This window comes from Cydia pomonella, chromosome 20, assembly GCF_033807575.1.
Source record: "Cydia pomonella isolate Wapato2018A chromosome 20, ilCydPomo1, whole genome shotgun sequence".
In the NCBI taxonomy this organism is placed as follows: domain Eukaryota; kingdom Metazoa; phylum Arthropoda; class Insecta; order Lepidoptera; family Tortricidae; genus Cydia; species Cydia pomonella.
Window position 1 is genome coordinate 4,401,702 of NC_084722.1, and position 17,705 is coordinate 4,419,406.

Sequence of the window (17,705 nt, forward strand, 5' to 3'; positions counted from 1 at the left end):
ACAGCGCCATCTCGTTTATCTGTCAAATTTGAAGCACGGAAGAATTGTCCTAGATTTTACGTATCTTAATCAATGTATCTTTGTTACTTCTTCTCTATGGTACCTACGAAAAATATTATAGCGGTTATGATAATTATGCACTAGATGGCGCTCTTATAGGGAGTATTAATGTAATGTTCTGCCTCCAGAGTGCAGCACTAGCACAAACCGCAATAACTTATACTATTAAGTTTTCACAGATTATTTGTTATGAATAAATATGTCATTGATGCATTAAGAGGCTGTCAATACCTAAAGCGCGCACACTGTCTATTTGTATCGGAGTAAATGAGATATCACTGTCGCATGTTACTGGGCCTGGGCAAGGGAATAATAAGAAAAATATTTAGATAAAAAAAAAGTGGATTATTAGTGTAATATTTTACTCAACAGCGGTTTAGATATAAATGTTTTGAAATTGTGATTTTAATTGCAGACCCATAAGTCAAAACAATAAAGACATAAAACCGTTTAATTGTGATTTTAAGACCAATCTTTGCAATTCTTTTCTATCTAGCCGATTTCGTTCAATCATGTATCGAGTACAACCACGGTCTTTGAAATACAATTAATATGAACATATATTTTTCTTACTTGACTAAAACAAATAGTCTTTCTTAAAAAACTGTTTAAGTAACATCAATTTCAAGGACATTGGGTGTTGACAGCCTCTTAAGGTGGTTTGCTTACTTTTAGTGTTAGTTTGTGCCAAAGAGCATATAATCACTACGTTCTACGTTGGTTTGTGCTAGTGGCGCGACCTACGCAGTTCTGCGTATTATTCCCTATTACTCTGTGCTATCAAAGAGCATATAATCACTACGTGTGTGCTATTACCAAATTACAAATATTGTCGGGGTTTTAAAAATATTAAGCTATTATGATTAAAGCGGAGACTCTTGGAACTCTTTTCATATAGATTTTCGTACATTGACCCGCCTGTTGGGTTTGGATTATAGGTACCTGTTAAACAAAATTCTCGGGATATAATGTCAATAGGTATTGTGAAGTTAAGACGTGTAGAGTTAGAAGCTTGGCTTTACATGAGATCATATAACTATTTGACAGTGCCAATGATATAGATTATACCAGTACCTAGCACAAAAAATACTTCCTTATTACTATACGTACGAAGAAATCTGTTATTTTTTATTAATTTTCGCATTCCATACATCATTGTCATACTCATTGTTAAACATAAGGTCTCTTTCTCTTTTGGTGAGCGGGAGCTCGTTAGCACGTCCACATCTCTCACTTGCCCAGGTGCGACTAAAGGCAACTTGTACAATTTGTCACAAGGAAAGGGATTTAATTTTGTAACGCCTATAATCTATCTTGAGTTATAAATCATTGGACAGTGCGCCATATGGTCTATACTTGGCATCATTTTACATGAAAATGTTTTTGGTGGGTATAAATTGTCAGGAATTTAAACTTCTCTACAATTTTCCAAACATGATTTCCCGAGTAGATCAGATTTAGGTAGATAATTAAAATACAACATGTATATCTAAATCATTTAATTTAACAACATAAATATAATTTACAAAAATTTCATTAGGTCAGCTAATTAAAACTACTTACTTAACATAACATCAAGTACTTTAGCCTCCATGGCGCAGACCTTAAAAACACTTGATCTATATAAGGTCAGCTGGTATTGTGTGGCACCGTTTTTATATTAAACTACATACTCGCTTGGACATTTTGTATAGTCATTGCATTCTTATTAACTTATCGATTATTAAATGTAGACTCTAATTCTTAAAACATAAGGACGAGAATGTGTTTACGTTACAAATATAACAACAGACCAGCGAAACGTTGTTTGGATCATTTATATACGTAAGGTGCAAATTAGTAATTGTTTGCAAAAAAGACCTATCAACATATTTCTCATAACGACTAGCTAAACTTGCATATATGTGTCGTATTTATCGATGTGTAAGTTGCAGCACATTTTGAAAATTTCCAAAACTCTGTAAACTTTCATGAGAAAATTCTAATGCAAGTTTACACTAGAAAGTTCCCGTTCAGGTTAGTGATTATTACTCAATGTTCTTTACTGTTGACGACTGTTTCATTTAACATTTACGTCGCGTCTATTTCAAGTGGCATAGAAATCGAAAATAACAGTAAGAAGATTTGTCAATAAACGTGCAGAAAAATACCGGGAACTATTCATGGGATCTTTGCAGTTTGTGAAAACTTTTTTGGCACATTACTGTGGTATCAAGTGAATTTATAAGCCTTTGCCATGGCGTCAGTCCAAAACTGAACGCTACTATTACCGGCATAACTTGACCAGAAATACGACAAAATTTACTACGACTCCATCAATTTCTACGTATTTATTGTGAAAACATTATTTAGATGTCTCGGTTCCGGAACTGCATTTGTATAGAAAACCAGTACCGAGAGTACTCCCTAATTTTTTGTGACTTACCTAGTTATTTTTTTTATTACCCATACATTTGTTAATGATTTGTTAATTTCTAAATTGAGAATAACTGTACGCAACGGAAATACATATGGTACCTACTTATTAGCGTATGGCGTATTGGCGTATTTATGATCAAGTTTTAATAAGACCGGTAAAAATCATCAGATTTCCACGTAAACATGGAAACCACGATAGTGATCAGAATTGTATCAAAATCTCATTTCTTCACAGATTCTCTTTGAACCATAGTCTTATTCACACAGTCACGCACACTAAAAATATCACTATTAAAGGCAGTGTTAGGTAATCATTTTAAGTCTACTTTGCTCTGAGATCTACTGTCTCGAAACCGGAGTCGGAGATCGTGGCTACTTTAGGTGAGGTCAGTTCTGGTGGATGTTCTCTTGAAAGGGAGGATCGCTTGTGTCGTGGTGGCGGGACAGGCGCGGGGGGAGGGGTTTTCTTCAGGAGGCTTTTGATTCTCATGCCTCCTCTGTAGTAGTACAGGTAGAAACCGGCGAGGACGGACACAGCGACGAGCAGCGCGACCACAGCCACAACGACGCCGTACCACGCATTGCTGGACGTGTTTTCTTCGGGCTCGGGCACGGTTGGCCTTCTGCCAGGAGGCACGTAGCTCGGCCTCGGCCTTCTTGTAGTAGTGGCGAAGCGATCTCCAATAGCAATGTCCGCGCAAGCTCTGAATTCCTCTTGCGGCCCGCAGCCCACTGCCCCGGTCCCGTTCTCACAGGTACCCCAGTTATTTCCGGCTATATACCGCCATTGCAACACGCAGTGCGCACATTCCAGGCCCTCTGGCAAGCGGTATTTCATCTCGTAAACTTTATTTCCGTCGCGCGGGTAGTATTTGGTGCCGTCTCTCCCATCGATTTTTAGAACATTTTTGTCTAAGCATTCCTGGGTGGTGGCTTTGGGTTCCTCGCAGACTCTGAATTCGAAGAAGCCGTTATGATTTGCTGTTAGTTCGACTTTGATTGTGATAGGGTCTTGAGGGGCGTATCGTCGTACTATGACACCTTTTCCGAAGCGTCCGCCGAGCTCGTGGGCGCGGGGCACGGGGGAGTCCCAGGCGTCCCCGCAGACGCCGCACTTCCCCTCGTTCTTCTTCCACTGCCTGGTGAAGCCGCCGCAGTACAGCTCGTGGTCGTTGTAGTTGTGGGGGGTGTCAAAGCCGAACCGCCACGCAGAGGCGCGGGAGGGGGGCTCAGTGAGGCGACCGTGTCCGCTGGCTGGAGAGCAGAGCACGGCTAGCAATCCCACCACGCACCATATTATCTGGAAAGATAAAAAAGACTATGAATACACCTCTATATAAATTATTTATGAATATTTATGGTATCAATGTTTAGATTAGACGTCTAGCTACTTCTATAAATAAGAAAACTACAGTAAACTTAACGGTGTATGTGTAGGCGGCATCGCCTTAAATATGTAGTCTGAATAGTGACCTGGATACTCTTTTATACTCTTTTGAAATGTCGATTAAGGTAAACGAACTTTTTCGAATCCTTCCTTTAATGACAATTAACTGATAGTTAAAGTAATGATAAATAATGGATTTCTATTTCTTTTCATTTAGGTATTTTAACTTAGGTAGGTTATTGTTACTTTTTAGGGTTCCGTAGCCAAATGGCAAAAAACGGAACCCTTATAGATTCGTCATGTCCGTCTGTCTGTCCGATTCTGTCACAGCCACTTTTTTCCGAAACTATAAAAGCTATACTGTTCAAACTTGGTAAGTAGATGTATTCTATGAACCGCATTATGATGTTCACACAAAAATAGAAAAAAAACAATAAATTTTGGGGGTTCCCCATACTTAGAACTGAAACTCAAAAAATCTTTTTTCATCAAACTCATACGTGTGGGGTATCTATGGATAGGTCTTTAAAAATGATATTGAGGTTTCTAATATCATTTTTTTCTAAACTGAAAAGTTTGCGCGAGAGACACTTCCAAAGTGGTAAAAAGTGTGTCCCCCCCCCCCCCCGTAACTTCTAAAATAACAGAATGAAAAATCTAAAAAAAATATATGATATACATTGCCATGCAAACTTCCACCGAAAATTGGTTCGAACGAGATCTAGTAAGTAGTTTTTTTTTAATACGTCATAAAAATTAAAAAAAAAAAAATTTTTTCATCAAACCCATACGTGTGGGGTATCTATGGATAGGTCTTCAAAAATGATATTTAGGTTTCTAATATCATTTTTTTCTAAACTGAATAGTTTGCGCGAGAGACACTTCCAAAGTGAAAAAATGTGTGTCCCCCCCCCTGTAACTTCTAAAATAACAGAATGAAAAATCTAAAAAAAATATATGATATACATTGCCATGCAAACTTCCACCGAAAATTGGTTCGAACGAGATCTAGTAAGTAGTTTTTTTTTAATACGTCATAAAAATTTAAAAAAAATATTTTTTTCATCAAACCCATACGTGTGGGGTATCTATGGATAGGTCTTCAAAAATGATATTTAGGTTTCTAATATCATTTTTTTCTAAACTGAATAGTTTGCGCGAGAGACACTTCCAAAGTGAAAAAATGTGTGTCCCCCCCCCCTGTAACTTCTAAAATAACAGAATGAAAAATCTAAAAAAAATATATGATATACATTACCATGCAAACTTCCACCGAAAATTGGTTTGAACGAGATCTAGTGAATAGTTTTTTTTTTAATACGTCAATAAATTAAAAAAAAAAATTTTTTCATCAAACCCATACGTGTGGGGTATCTATGGATAGGTCTTCAAAAATGATATTTAGGTTCCTAACATCATTTTTTTCTAAACTGAATAGTTTGCGCGAGAGACAGTTCCAAAGTGGTAAAATGTGTGTCCAAAGTGGTAAAATGTTGAACAAGATCTAGCAAGTAGATTTTTTTTTAATACGTCTTAAATGGTACGGAACCCTTCATGCGCGAGTCCGACTCGCACTTGGCCGCTTTTTTAGTCAGTCTTGGCCTCAATAACCCTCACCTCAAACCTTTTCTTGATGCAATATTAGTCTTTGATTTCCACGACTGATTATCGATTATGGTCCGATTTTCCACGCCTGATCCAATTAAACATCCATAGGATAATCTTCTTACACAACATTACGTCAGTGACCAATTGATAATATGCACCAATTCCTTCGACCGCTTTCTCAGCTTATAATGGCCTCTCTTCACGCGCTGTGGGAGTGTATCTAGGTGTATTATTAGAGACTCCAAAACAAAACTTCGATAGGTATACATTTATTCATAAAGTTTCAATTATTTTATTGTTTGAAGCGTGGGTAAAGTCCAAATTACGCTACTGAGGAAGTTTTTTGTTTACGGCATCATTTGGGAGTTTACGAAATGTTTGTTTTTTATTATTATAGTAGATGAATACACCTACGATTTAAATTGTATAAAGACTGATAACGGTGCTTAATTAATATTAAGTGTTAATTGCTTCATATAATTACCCATCTAAAAGCCTTTTAATGTCGTAATCCTAAATCCCTTCTATAGGACAGACACTGATTAAAACTTAGGAGCACATAAAATATCATGGGTTTCATTCAATTAAAATAGTTAATACATACTAGGTACGATACTTTAATCATAAAATCTTATGGGTCGTTACAATGTAGTAAAGTAGTTAATGTACAAGTCAAGTAATAACTTCACACAATGCTTAGCAACAATGCAATTGTAATGATAATGAGTATCTCAGGTCACTGACACCCGGCATGATGTTACGTTTTGCAAAATGCTCAGTCATCTCCATGCGTTCTGCCCACATAACATGGTCGTGGTCGTGACATTGAGAGCACTCGCGGAAGCAAGAACATCGCTTACCGACTTGTCATAAACGAACCAGTATTTGTAGGGATCTCGAGATGCATTTTTGTGCCATTTTCGGTTCATGGTTTTGTAATGCAATGATATACTTAAAATGTTCACACGAATTCAGAACCTCTCCTTTTTTTAAGTGGTTTAAAAAAGCAAGTTGCCGGCTTTCTAGGTAGATAAGTATACCTACATCAACTATTCACGGCCTTAGACTGAATTACAACACAAGAGCAGATATCAATTCTAGTTCAAAATTTTAGTGACCCAGCGGTTTCGGTACCCAAAAGTAGAACTTGTCGTTGTCTTGTGTCGGAGGCCAAGTCTCGTTTTGGGTCGCTGAGCCAACGGAGTAAGTAAGTAAGTAAAAGTAGAACTGTGTTCTTATTGTTTTGGTTTTTTCTTATGACTTTCCTCCATAGGCTGTTCTAGTGCAAGATGGAATTTCTCGCTGTGCTATCTCGGACATAACTAGATTGCGGACATAGCTGCCGGGTTTACGCGTACACAGTTTGCAGGGACCTGTTTTATCACATTTCATATAAACTTTATTAAACTAAGAAATAAAACAATACAGTACAATCTCGGGTCCAAAATCCGGAACAACTTCCACGTAAAAATCTCTTGCTTATGCTTATTCGAGCGATAGAGAGGCAGATAACGAAATTTCGAATATCGTATCATGTTTACTAGCTCTGAAGCCCGTGATAGGTAATGGCAATACAATAGAACAAGCACTTCGTGACGGGATAGAAGTGTAGATGGTAATGGGAGTAGGTGTGTAGTCAAATGGTAATGAGATTTCGCGTTTTACGGTATTTGCGGAATACTAACACCACGGAATAATGTTACTGGGAAAAGTAGGAAAGGACATGCGACGCGTTTTGCGTTTTAATGAACTTTGGTAAGTAATAGGCTAGATGTCAATTTTTTTATTAATGGTATCAATCGTTCAGGTTCGTTTTAAAAATCAAATATCTATATGGGACCCATTGCATTAAAGCAATACAAAAGTCAGAAATGATAGTCAAAGTCCGACAGTCGTACTTCACTCGCGAAACGCTCCTAACAAAACGATAAGCAAACGTGACGTCACGGTCCCATAGCCAGAGCCCATCTATCTAGAAGTATGAAAAACATTAAAATTGCGATTTTGTAGGTTAGAGGTAATGCCGCCAGTATCATGGGGTCCATGCCGCAAACAGACCTGTTAGAAGGGGTATTCTCTTTATAATTGGTTCCTTTTTTTTTTGTAGGTAAGTATATTTTATAGTAGATGATTTTATTTTATTTCTAGGTTTAATTTTAGTTTTAATTTTGTAATATTATATTTTGTAGGTGAAATATTGCGTTTATGTATATATTTGCTATAAAATATTTTTTTGGATAAAATGTAAAAAATCGAATGGTACCCTTACTTTATTCCTTTTTTGGAAATAAAAATAAAAACCTTTAATTTTGAAACTTTCAGGTCCTATTTATTTTTATAATTTCCGTATATATTAGTTCAATAACCACATTATTGCGATAAATTGCTCATTTGCTACCTATTTTACTAGATTTTGTTATAAAATTCACTATTGTCATCAATTCATCATCCCTATTATAGGATGACCAACAACATTCAAGAGAATTGCCAATGTTGCTGATGTGACTAAACCACGGTTTTTTTCAAGTATGGTCATCACGTATGCCACCATCACACCAAGCGGTTTTGTTGAAAGCTGCTTATTATCTTATCATCAGCATATTAGTCAAAAGACAGCTGGACGCAGACCCCCTCGAATCTACACAGAGATCGGTCATAAAATACACTGCCCTCGTCAGCCAACGGTTCTCTGCAAACTTGACCAAATTATTTAAAGTTTTTTTTAATGATGTACAAGGCAAACGAGCAGACAAAATCGCCTAGTGGTAAACGATTACCGCCGCCCATAGACGCAACACCAGAGTGGTTGTAAGACTTGTCCGTGTGTTGCCTGTACGCTCTTTTCTTCAAGGTTTGAAGGTCGTATCGGTCTGGAAATACCGCAGGTGACAGTTCATTCCTCCTTACTTAAGAATCATTCTATCACAGATTGTCAACGGTTTTATGAATGGTTTTATTTCTACGACCAATGTAAGCCGCTAACTGCCACATAAGTCTGGCAACTAAGCCATGATGTGTGTTATGTAGCACAACTAAATCGAGGTACCACTAATTTGTTTTTTATTGCTTTGATAAATACATATCTAGGACACTGAGCTTTGAGGGAAAAGCCTGTGGAAATCGAGTATCAATCTCATTTCATCTTATTTAAACAAGTTAAGTAAGTTTAAAGTTTTATAAAAAATGACGTGTGAACTGGATCACAATTAATAAAAAAATTATAACATTGCCTAGATAAGCGGCCTAAAATGTTTTTTCCGACAGATCATTCTCACAAAGGTTCAGTTCGATGATGCAATGACCTATTCTCATCAGTGAGAAAGTGAAATGACGAGGTTTTTTGTTAACCGATCTGGTAAGTCATTGATGCGAACCAAACTGCGAAGGTATCGATAATGACGATTATGGTATCTGATACTTTATTTAATCGTTTAATTTGAAGAGTCAGTAGATAAGTCAGTAATTTTTCTATTCGTCATATTTACATTTTTTACTGTACATATGGTCCTACTTTACCGCACTAGTGCGATAATTAGCACATTACGTAACTATGTCGAAAATTTAAAGAAACATATGCACTGTAAAATGTTGCACGATACATGCGAATAAGCAATTCCTTTCAGTCGTGCTTTAATTTATCCACCTGCGTTGCGAATTTCCTATTTTTCGCACTTGTATCGTAATGTTTAAATTCGTAGACTCTTATAATCAAATAAAAATTAACCTAAGTTATAATGACTTCATTATACAACTGTGTAGTTAATTGTAGATTAACTAGACTAGTGTTAGACCAAGCTATGTTGGCTATCAAATTCGCTGCCAACTTAGCTTGGTCTAAGTCTAGTAGAATTAATTTTATCAATCACGTCACATGAAGTCGTTTTCATAAGACAAAACAAAACAATAGAACAAAAGACATCAACGAGCATGTGGCTTAATAGGCCGCACTTCGTTTCATTATGTCACGAATGTATAAAATACTATTATCAAACCCTGATTAGTTGGTGAAATTGGTGTTAACATAAAGAGGTTGAAATCTCGCTAGAAACTAGAAAATAGAATCTTTGTAATCTAATCAGTTTTTGTTCCAATATAGAGGAATGTACTTCTTCCTCGCGTTGTCCCAGCCTTTTTGCCACGGCTCATGGGAGCCTGCTGTCCGCTTGGCAACTAATCTCTAGAATTGGCGTAGGCTCTAGTTTTTCGAAAGCGACTGCCATCTGACCTTCCAACTCAGAGGGTAAGCTAGGCCTTATGTTTTCCCTTACTGAAAAGCGACTGGTAAATATCAAATAATATTTTGTACATACGTTTGCCCGCTTTACCCGCGATTGGGAATGGACATGTTAATTAAATTAAGTATTAGCTACTCTTTATATAAAGTAATGACGATTTGTTACTATCGTTAAATCAACCCTATTATGATATTTTTAATTTTTATTTATTTTATTTATTTATTTAAACTTTATTGCACAATACATGAAGAGTAAATGGCGGACTTAATGCCAGAAGGCATTCTCTACCAGTCAACGATATTTATTATAAGTAGGTAGGTAGTTGACCTCATTTACAGCTTAGCTTAAGCAATAAATCTATCCTCCCTCCCTATCACGAACCAATAATAATGTCTTACGTGTGTACCACTTATGGGGTCTCGCCAAGGCCTTTTTAACACATCGTGAGAATACTGCCGAGATCACTATTGTTTAGACGAATCTATACTTTTTACTAACGTTTCTAATGCGGTAAGCACTTGTATTTAAGCAATTTTTTGACTATAAGTGTAATTAAAGGCGTTTCAACAAGTTTCTCCAATGTGCGAATATTGGAAAATTAAGTACGGCGTTGGGGGGCGATTTAAATATTGCGCAAAGAGGGACATTATTGCTTTCCGTATCGACTACTGAGACTGGAAGACGGGCGCAGAACAGCGGACGGAGTGGCGCAAACGCATTGTGGAGGGTCGCAAGTGGCAAGGTGTGATGAGACCTGGTTCGCTACGCTCGCTGACAAGAGACAAAAAGGAAGACAAGGCGTCTCAGTACCGTTTCCCGTAAAATTCTCTTGTCAGGTCTGTGGCAGACCATGTCAGTCTCGCATCAGTCTATTCAGCCACCAAAAATGATGTCTCTCCGGCGTGACACCATAAATCGTCTATAATAAATGCAAAAGCCAATGAAGTGACAGAGGGTAATTTATATTCTAACATAGAAACTGTATTATTAGGCACTTATTTTTTTTATTACATCAATTTACAACGTTGGCTGCAAGTGGTGTGTCAGCTGTGTGGTAGACGTATAGTTCTCATACAAGTGGCTAGTGGTAGCTGGGATGCAGCCCATCTGTTTCAGTGTAATCGTTGTATAATTATATCGAATTATAGATAGAGTCCATTTAAAACGCTTCACACATCCCTTAATTAATTCAGTAACTGACTACAGGGGACGGAGCAATATGTAGTAGTGAGACTGAGATGCAGATATCTGTCGTGGCTACCGTATATTATGACATATAAAAATGTCATAGTTACGTTGCCACTTTATCGCTGTCAAGTTGGCGTAGTTAATTTAATAGACGGACTTATTAATTAATAATACCTATAACCACATTATCCCAACACATAGAAAGTGTTTTGACTCAAAAATATAGTAAGTATACATTGGTACTTAAACATGTCGCCAATAGCGACGAAAATTCAAGTGAGTGTAACCGTGGTATCTAAAGATTTTAGAATATGTCCCACGAAAATATAATTTCGATTAATTTCGACATAGGTTCTTACAGGTAAAGAACGGGCGTATGATATATTTTAACATGATAACCGCGATTAAGCATATAAATGTAATGATCTGGGAATGATATTTTAAAAATGCAGTTGGTTTGCCAACAAACTCAGCCTTGAAACTATTACCTATTTAAAATTCAATGCATTTGTAAATCATATTCCCAAGTATATACGTAACAATGCGTTACATAAACCTACTTTATGAAACCTAACGAGGTTACAAACAAATATATAATTGAAATGCACGTTGCATCGCACCTTTTGTAGACCGCCGCATCCACCATATAGATTGGCTCTATAGAAATTTAAACATCACAATAATAAAAATGCCGACGGTGTCGTTGTTATTACTTAGTAGTTAAGGACGAATTTCGATTAGTTTATATGCTTATTAGAGGTTAGGGCTGCCATCGGCCATTTTGATTTTGCATTTTCCCGCCATGACCAATGTTGCCACATCAAAAACAATTGGCGTTTGTTTGGCAACGCGGGTCAGTTCGAAACGTGACAGGCATGCATGCAGATAAATAGATTGCGACAGTAAATTAAATCTGTGCTTTGATGTAAATTAATTTTGTTATATTTATGCTGTGCATAATAGAGCGTTGACTTGATGGTTATTTTAATGGCATGTTGTATAATGGTATAGCTAAGTAGGCAAGGATTTTGATAGCCCAGACAGTGCAAGTGTTATTTAAACGTCATAATGAATATGTATCAAAATCACTGCCAACTTAGCTTGATCTTACTCTAGTAAGCTGGCTTTATCAGTAGAAAAAAGTGACAAATTTGAAAAATATAGGTGCGAACGAGGTTAACGTTAAACCGGTTACTATAATTTGTTTATGATCAGTAAAGTAAGTTTCGAGTAGGATTTTTCACATCCGCTTCCGGTGAGTTATCGCTTTGGCGGTAAACCACAACTTCACGCTTTAGGAAAGCCAAGGTATTCCATTACATTACCGATCATCGGCTTTTATGAGTTAACAACTCAATTTACTTATTTAAAGAAATAGACACAACATGTATCTATGAGAAGTAATGTGTTTGTTACTTGTTATAATTGTTTTTTTTCTGTTACGCTTCAAATAAATATTTCATTTGACTAGAGGAACTATAGTGTGGATTACATTCCAATACACCGAATACGGCGCTATATGTATCGCACCGGTATGTTTCCGCCACGGTAGAAGATGTGGTTGAATATGTCCGCAAGAAGATCCGTTACGAGCTGAAAGTATTCCCGTTGCGATTGCGCCGTTACGTGCACTTCAGCTCGTTTGTGGTGCGCGTCCCGCGGCCACTGCTGGACACCATCGCGTGCGCGGACTTCTGGCCGAAGGGTGTGATATTTCGGCCGTTGTGGGAATCTGCCGAATCCCGGTACAGGTGGCGCAACAGAAAAATGTTTTATAAATATTTTTATCTATAAGCTTTACGAGTAGTTGCCTGAAAATCAATGATATTTAATTTATTACGATACCTACACCTAGACAATGATCTTGGTGCAGTTGTTTAGATAGATAGATTTATTTATTGGTACTAATCATACACTGTCAACATTTGTTAAAAATTACGATACAAAGGTATACATATACTTATAAATAATAGCGTTGCGTTATCTTGCTCTTTGCCACGGCTCAATTAGGAAGACACTGAGCCCTGAGGTCCGCTCGGCAACCTCAACCCAAGTATGCCAATACACAGAGACTCTAACCGAGAGGGTAAACTAAGTCATTGGGATTAGTCCGGTTTCCTAACGTTGTTTTTTTCCACCGAAAAAAGACTGGTAAAGCGTCAAATTCTATTTCAAACATCGCACGCTTTACCGGCTGGGTAGTCAATGCTCTTAAATATTGATCCGCAGGTAAATCAATATAATTCATTATTATATATGTACAGGGCTGATTTTGTTATGTGTGATCATACACTGCTGAGGCGTATATATGTAAGTCATACTAAAAAAAAAATCTATGTGAAAAAAAGAAACACATCAGCTAAAATGAATGATACAGCAGAGTTATTTTCGCGTTTCCGGGGACTCCGGGGTTGGCCCCATAGTAAAAATAATCACTCAGTGTTTGTATGTTATAACTATACTCTGTATCTTTAGGTATTTAAATAAAAGTAAACAAAATCTACCCTCAAATGGCTCCTTAAGCCAGTTGAGGGTAGATGAAAACATTAAATGATCAAACAATGTAGGTTAAAGTCAGGCCGTTCAGCGACAGATCCAGGCGGTTTTGTATTTGGTTGGTTAACTAATAAATGTCATAACTACCCGAAAATGTACAAATTGTTTGTTTACTTTTATTTAAATACCTAAAGATACAGAGTATAGCGTAGAACTGCATACCATTTCGATTTGACACGCAGCCTCACCATTGTTCGATACTTAGACAAAGATGTTTTGAAAACACCTTTTGAACCGGTCCGCAGCCGATCTTGTGAATGATTAGCATTCCCCTCGCGACTTTCGTGAGTGGCATACGAAAGAAAGTGAAAACTTTGCCATATGTTGAGCGGAACTTTCGGACAGTGTTATTACTGTTAACGGTTATTAGTTGTAATACTTGTAATGTATTACGTTGACTGCGGTATGGGGTCGGAAGACCCCATGCAAAGTGAGCTTAATTACGTCACGCTAATTGCAGCAGCCGCAGTGAAGGCAAAATATCTTGTCTGTGTATGACTTATCATACACACAAACACACAAACATCATAATCCTTAGATTATGACCGATTTTTTAATCATATTTTAGTTTTTTTTTCCGAGAACGATATTTCATGCTTTATATACTTAATTACTATTTGAACACAAAAAAAAATCGCGATTTCGGGGTTGGTCCTATAGTAAAAGTGGCTCAGTATTGCCTATATATTCGTATTAATAATCACCCAGTAAATTATTGCAGGTGACTAAATAAACGCCCTGTATAAAAGATTAATAGCTAAAACTATGATGATAATGACTAAATAATTGAATATGCTAAAATATGATATAAATTGGCATATGCTGTAATGCCGTGTAATATTTGAAAAAAAATAAAAATAAATAAATAAAGTTTAGTTTGTGGATGGCAGTCCTTTAAAATATCTGTATTCGACTGACATAAGACGTAAGAGCATATGCTTTTATATTTTTGAGCACCTTGCATAGTGCAGATAAAGTTTCAATTTAAACTTTGCTAGTACAATCAATTCAAGACGTAAACATGCTCCCGGGTCATGTCATCTTTCAGGATAGGGACCGTGCGCGTTGGAGGGTCGGCCATCTTGTGGTCTGAATCGGAACCATAAACATGTACATTTACACGTCACGTGTTTTCTTGTGCATAGTAGGTTCTGCCATCTTGTAGGCTACATCGGAACAATAAACATCAGATTTACGCCTCGCGCCAAAAATCTGACGGCTCCTGTGCTGCCTCCTACAGTTCATGCACGCTCCCTATTCACCTTTCTTTTACCTTGTCTAACGTAAGTAACATAAAATAAAAACCCTGAAAAATTAAAGCCATAACGAGAGTTCTTGTATTGTAACAGTAATTTAGTATTCACGAATACATTATGTGTGTTTTCACGAATATTAATCAGTATCTGCCTTGCCATCCAACAAACATGCAATGTTTATGCAACTAACAAAAAACCTAAGCACTTAACGGTTGTAATTAGTATTAGAAGAAGGCTGTCTATATTGAAAAGTAGCCCTGAAAGTTGCTCTGTGCACTTATAAGTCACAAGCAATGAATTGCATCAGTGAACTGGTTGGGCGAGGTTCACTGAACCATACCGGTGTCCATGAATGTTATGGTCCTGTAAAAGTATAAGCTATGGGTTTGTACCGTAGAAAAGTACGTGTAGAAATGGTATGACAAAGGGCAGAGTTCTAAATTGGGTTTCCGGATTATCTGTCATATGTGTCATAACTCATATCATATCTTACTGTGCGAAACTGCGAATATATATTTTATGTTGCTGTGACCAAGGATATTATAGATAACCTTAGTCAAAAAATGTGTTGTTTAATCCATATTTTCTGTTCTTTTTTCGCACGAACAAAATCTGATTTTTTATTACACAGCTTATCAAACATGAGACAGATTATCAAACTCGGCGCTAGCTACGGCGTAAATAGCATAAACCGTTTGAGTTCAGTGTTTTCTCTCGGTTAGGGCGGATAACCATCTCCTATCATGATGACCCAACTTTGTCATACAAAGTCCTATCTCCAACGCTTATCATTTGGCGTACCTATTCAAGACATTTAATATAACATTTTCTGGTCTCATAATATGGGATGGGCATTGCTTTTCAGCTTAACCATGGTATTCATACAGGAATTCGTTCATAAATACATCCCTCTCTCCCATACCGGTTGCACCCACATCTCCTTCCCGGGGCCACTTCTTCACCTGCACTTCGCGGGGCATCATTTGCATGTACTATGGCAATGTACTCATATTATCCCTTGCAACATCTTGGCAGTCTTGTATCTGCTCTTAATATCCAGCTTCAATGTATAACATGGTCATTTCGGACTGCTATAGATTGCAAAGTTTTACAGGGAGTACATCACCAATTTTCCTAGCAATATAATAGCCATGTCACGCGCTGCCATTAGCGTTCTGAACTGGGCCTCAGTACAGAGGTTGTGAAACCGACGAGCGTTTTATTCATGGCTAGTGCTTGTGATGCAAATGTTACCATTACTAACGATAACGAAAATTGCCTTTAACTAGCTCTCTCTGGCAAATGGGAATATATATGAACGTTCGTATGTAAGCGATGGGTTAAATATGACACTAACGTGTATCCGCGTGCCGCTCCGGTGTGTGAGCGAAATAGCGCTATGCACGTTTAGTTAGATTTCTTTAAAGTTTCCAAATGGTGGGAAACCTTGGGACCTAAAGTCTGTCCAGCGAGACGTGTCCCAAGCAATTTTTTAAAATTCTTTAAATTTAAAAAAATGACAATTTTATTTTCCTATCAAATAAGCTGTCAGTTTTAAGCGGTCATTTAATTTCTTTGTAATTTTATTGCCAGGTGGGGTTTGTACTAAAATTCTCGAGTTTTTTTGTGACACAACTCGCTGGTCGGGCTCTAACCAAGTGACATCGTTGATAGAGAACGCCAATCGAAACTGAAATAATGTATGGAAATAATCACGTGACTTTCGTTGCACCGTTATCCCCATACATTTTTACTTTTCGACTGGCGTTTGTCAATCTGTACGACTGTCATCTTATCTAGGCTCCTTGTTAAGTAACATTCGGATGCCTTAAAAAATTCTAACTGTATATAGCGATGTCCTACACGCATACCGAAGCGACGTGCGGATCCACATCCAATGTCGAGACGAGACCGCCTTAGTGTTGACTGACAGAAAGATTTATGTAGGCGGAGTGAAGAAGCTAATTATCGTTTCTCCTTGAACATAATATATGTTGTTAATATATATGGTTTCGTTATCTACTGACTGCTGACTGCGCGCCGACATAGTGCAACTATATTTGAATTTGAAGTAAGATTTGAGAAGCGAGTGTATATCCCAGACCTCGGACAGGGTGAGCTGTTTTAAGAGTTTGCATAATATGGACATACCTACGTAGTCATTCAATGGCAGATGTGATGTAATTGAATAACGAATTAAATTATTCTATTTAGATCTTTACATAACTAGCAAAACAAATTAATTGTATAGCAAGCCTCTTTAAATGATAAGCATATTATTTTATAAGCTGGTCTTCGTCTGCTTCTGTCAGTCAGAAATTAGAAGACGTCATAGCTAGAAACCCAGACTTAGATCTGTTTAGGGACTATGCTGAAAAAATTTCGGAAGGAACAGATGTGGACGGTATTTTAATGTACAACTTCACTCCGCTCACTTCAGTGGAAGTAGAAAGGTCTTTTTCCATCTATAAGTGGATATTAAACTCAAGAAGAAGTGCGTTGAAAATTGAAAATCTAGAAAAAATTATAGTTCTTTATTACAATAACCAATAACAAAGAAAAATTTGAATAAATAAATAATACTTACTCGTTTTGTACATAATGCACTGTCATTTTTGTTTAATTATTATTCATGAATTCTTTTTAATATTTCATCTTGAGGCATATCTATATTAACATCTACACTTGACATTAATGACGTAAAAATGGCTCACTCTGTCCGAGGTCTGGTCATATCAATATCACACATTATCATGATGGCCGAGTGTAAGATTGATTATATTTTTGACACATTTCACTTTCCTAGAAAAACTGTGACAGTAACAAGATTAAATTGTAAATATCAACAGATTTATATCGTTGGAGCGGAATAATAAATATTGCCGTACGTGGTATTTTAACTGAAGGCTTTGTATTCGTCTGTAAGGAAAAACTACTACTACTTCCTCAGTGAGGTGATTACTATATAATTTGGATGTATATAGTATTTCGTTTTTA

At 37.0% G+C, this 17,705-nt stretch overlaps 1 protein-coding gene across 1 annotated transcript in view; it reads right to left on the reverse strand.

Annotated features, from left to right (window-relative positions):
- Window positions 1-1,544: 1,544 nt before the first annotated feature.
- The window catches only part of LOC133529033 (uncharacterized), a 41,026-nt gene continuing 24,865 nt past the window's right edge, over window positions 1,545-17,705 (reverse strand). Inside the window, exon 2 of the mRNA XM_061866620.1 lies at window positions 1,545-3,778. Coding sequence (XP_061722604.1) covers window positions 2,801-3,778 — 978 coding nt within the window. The 3' untranslated portion in view covers window positions 1,545-2,800. The remainder of the gene's footprint in view (window positions 3,779-17,705) is intronic.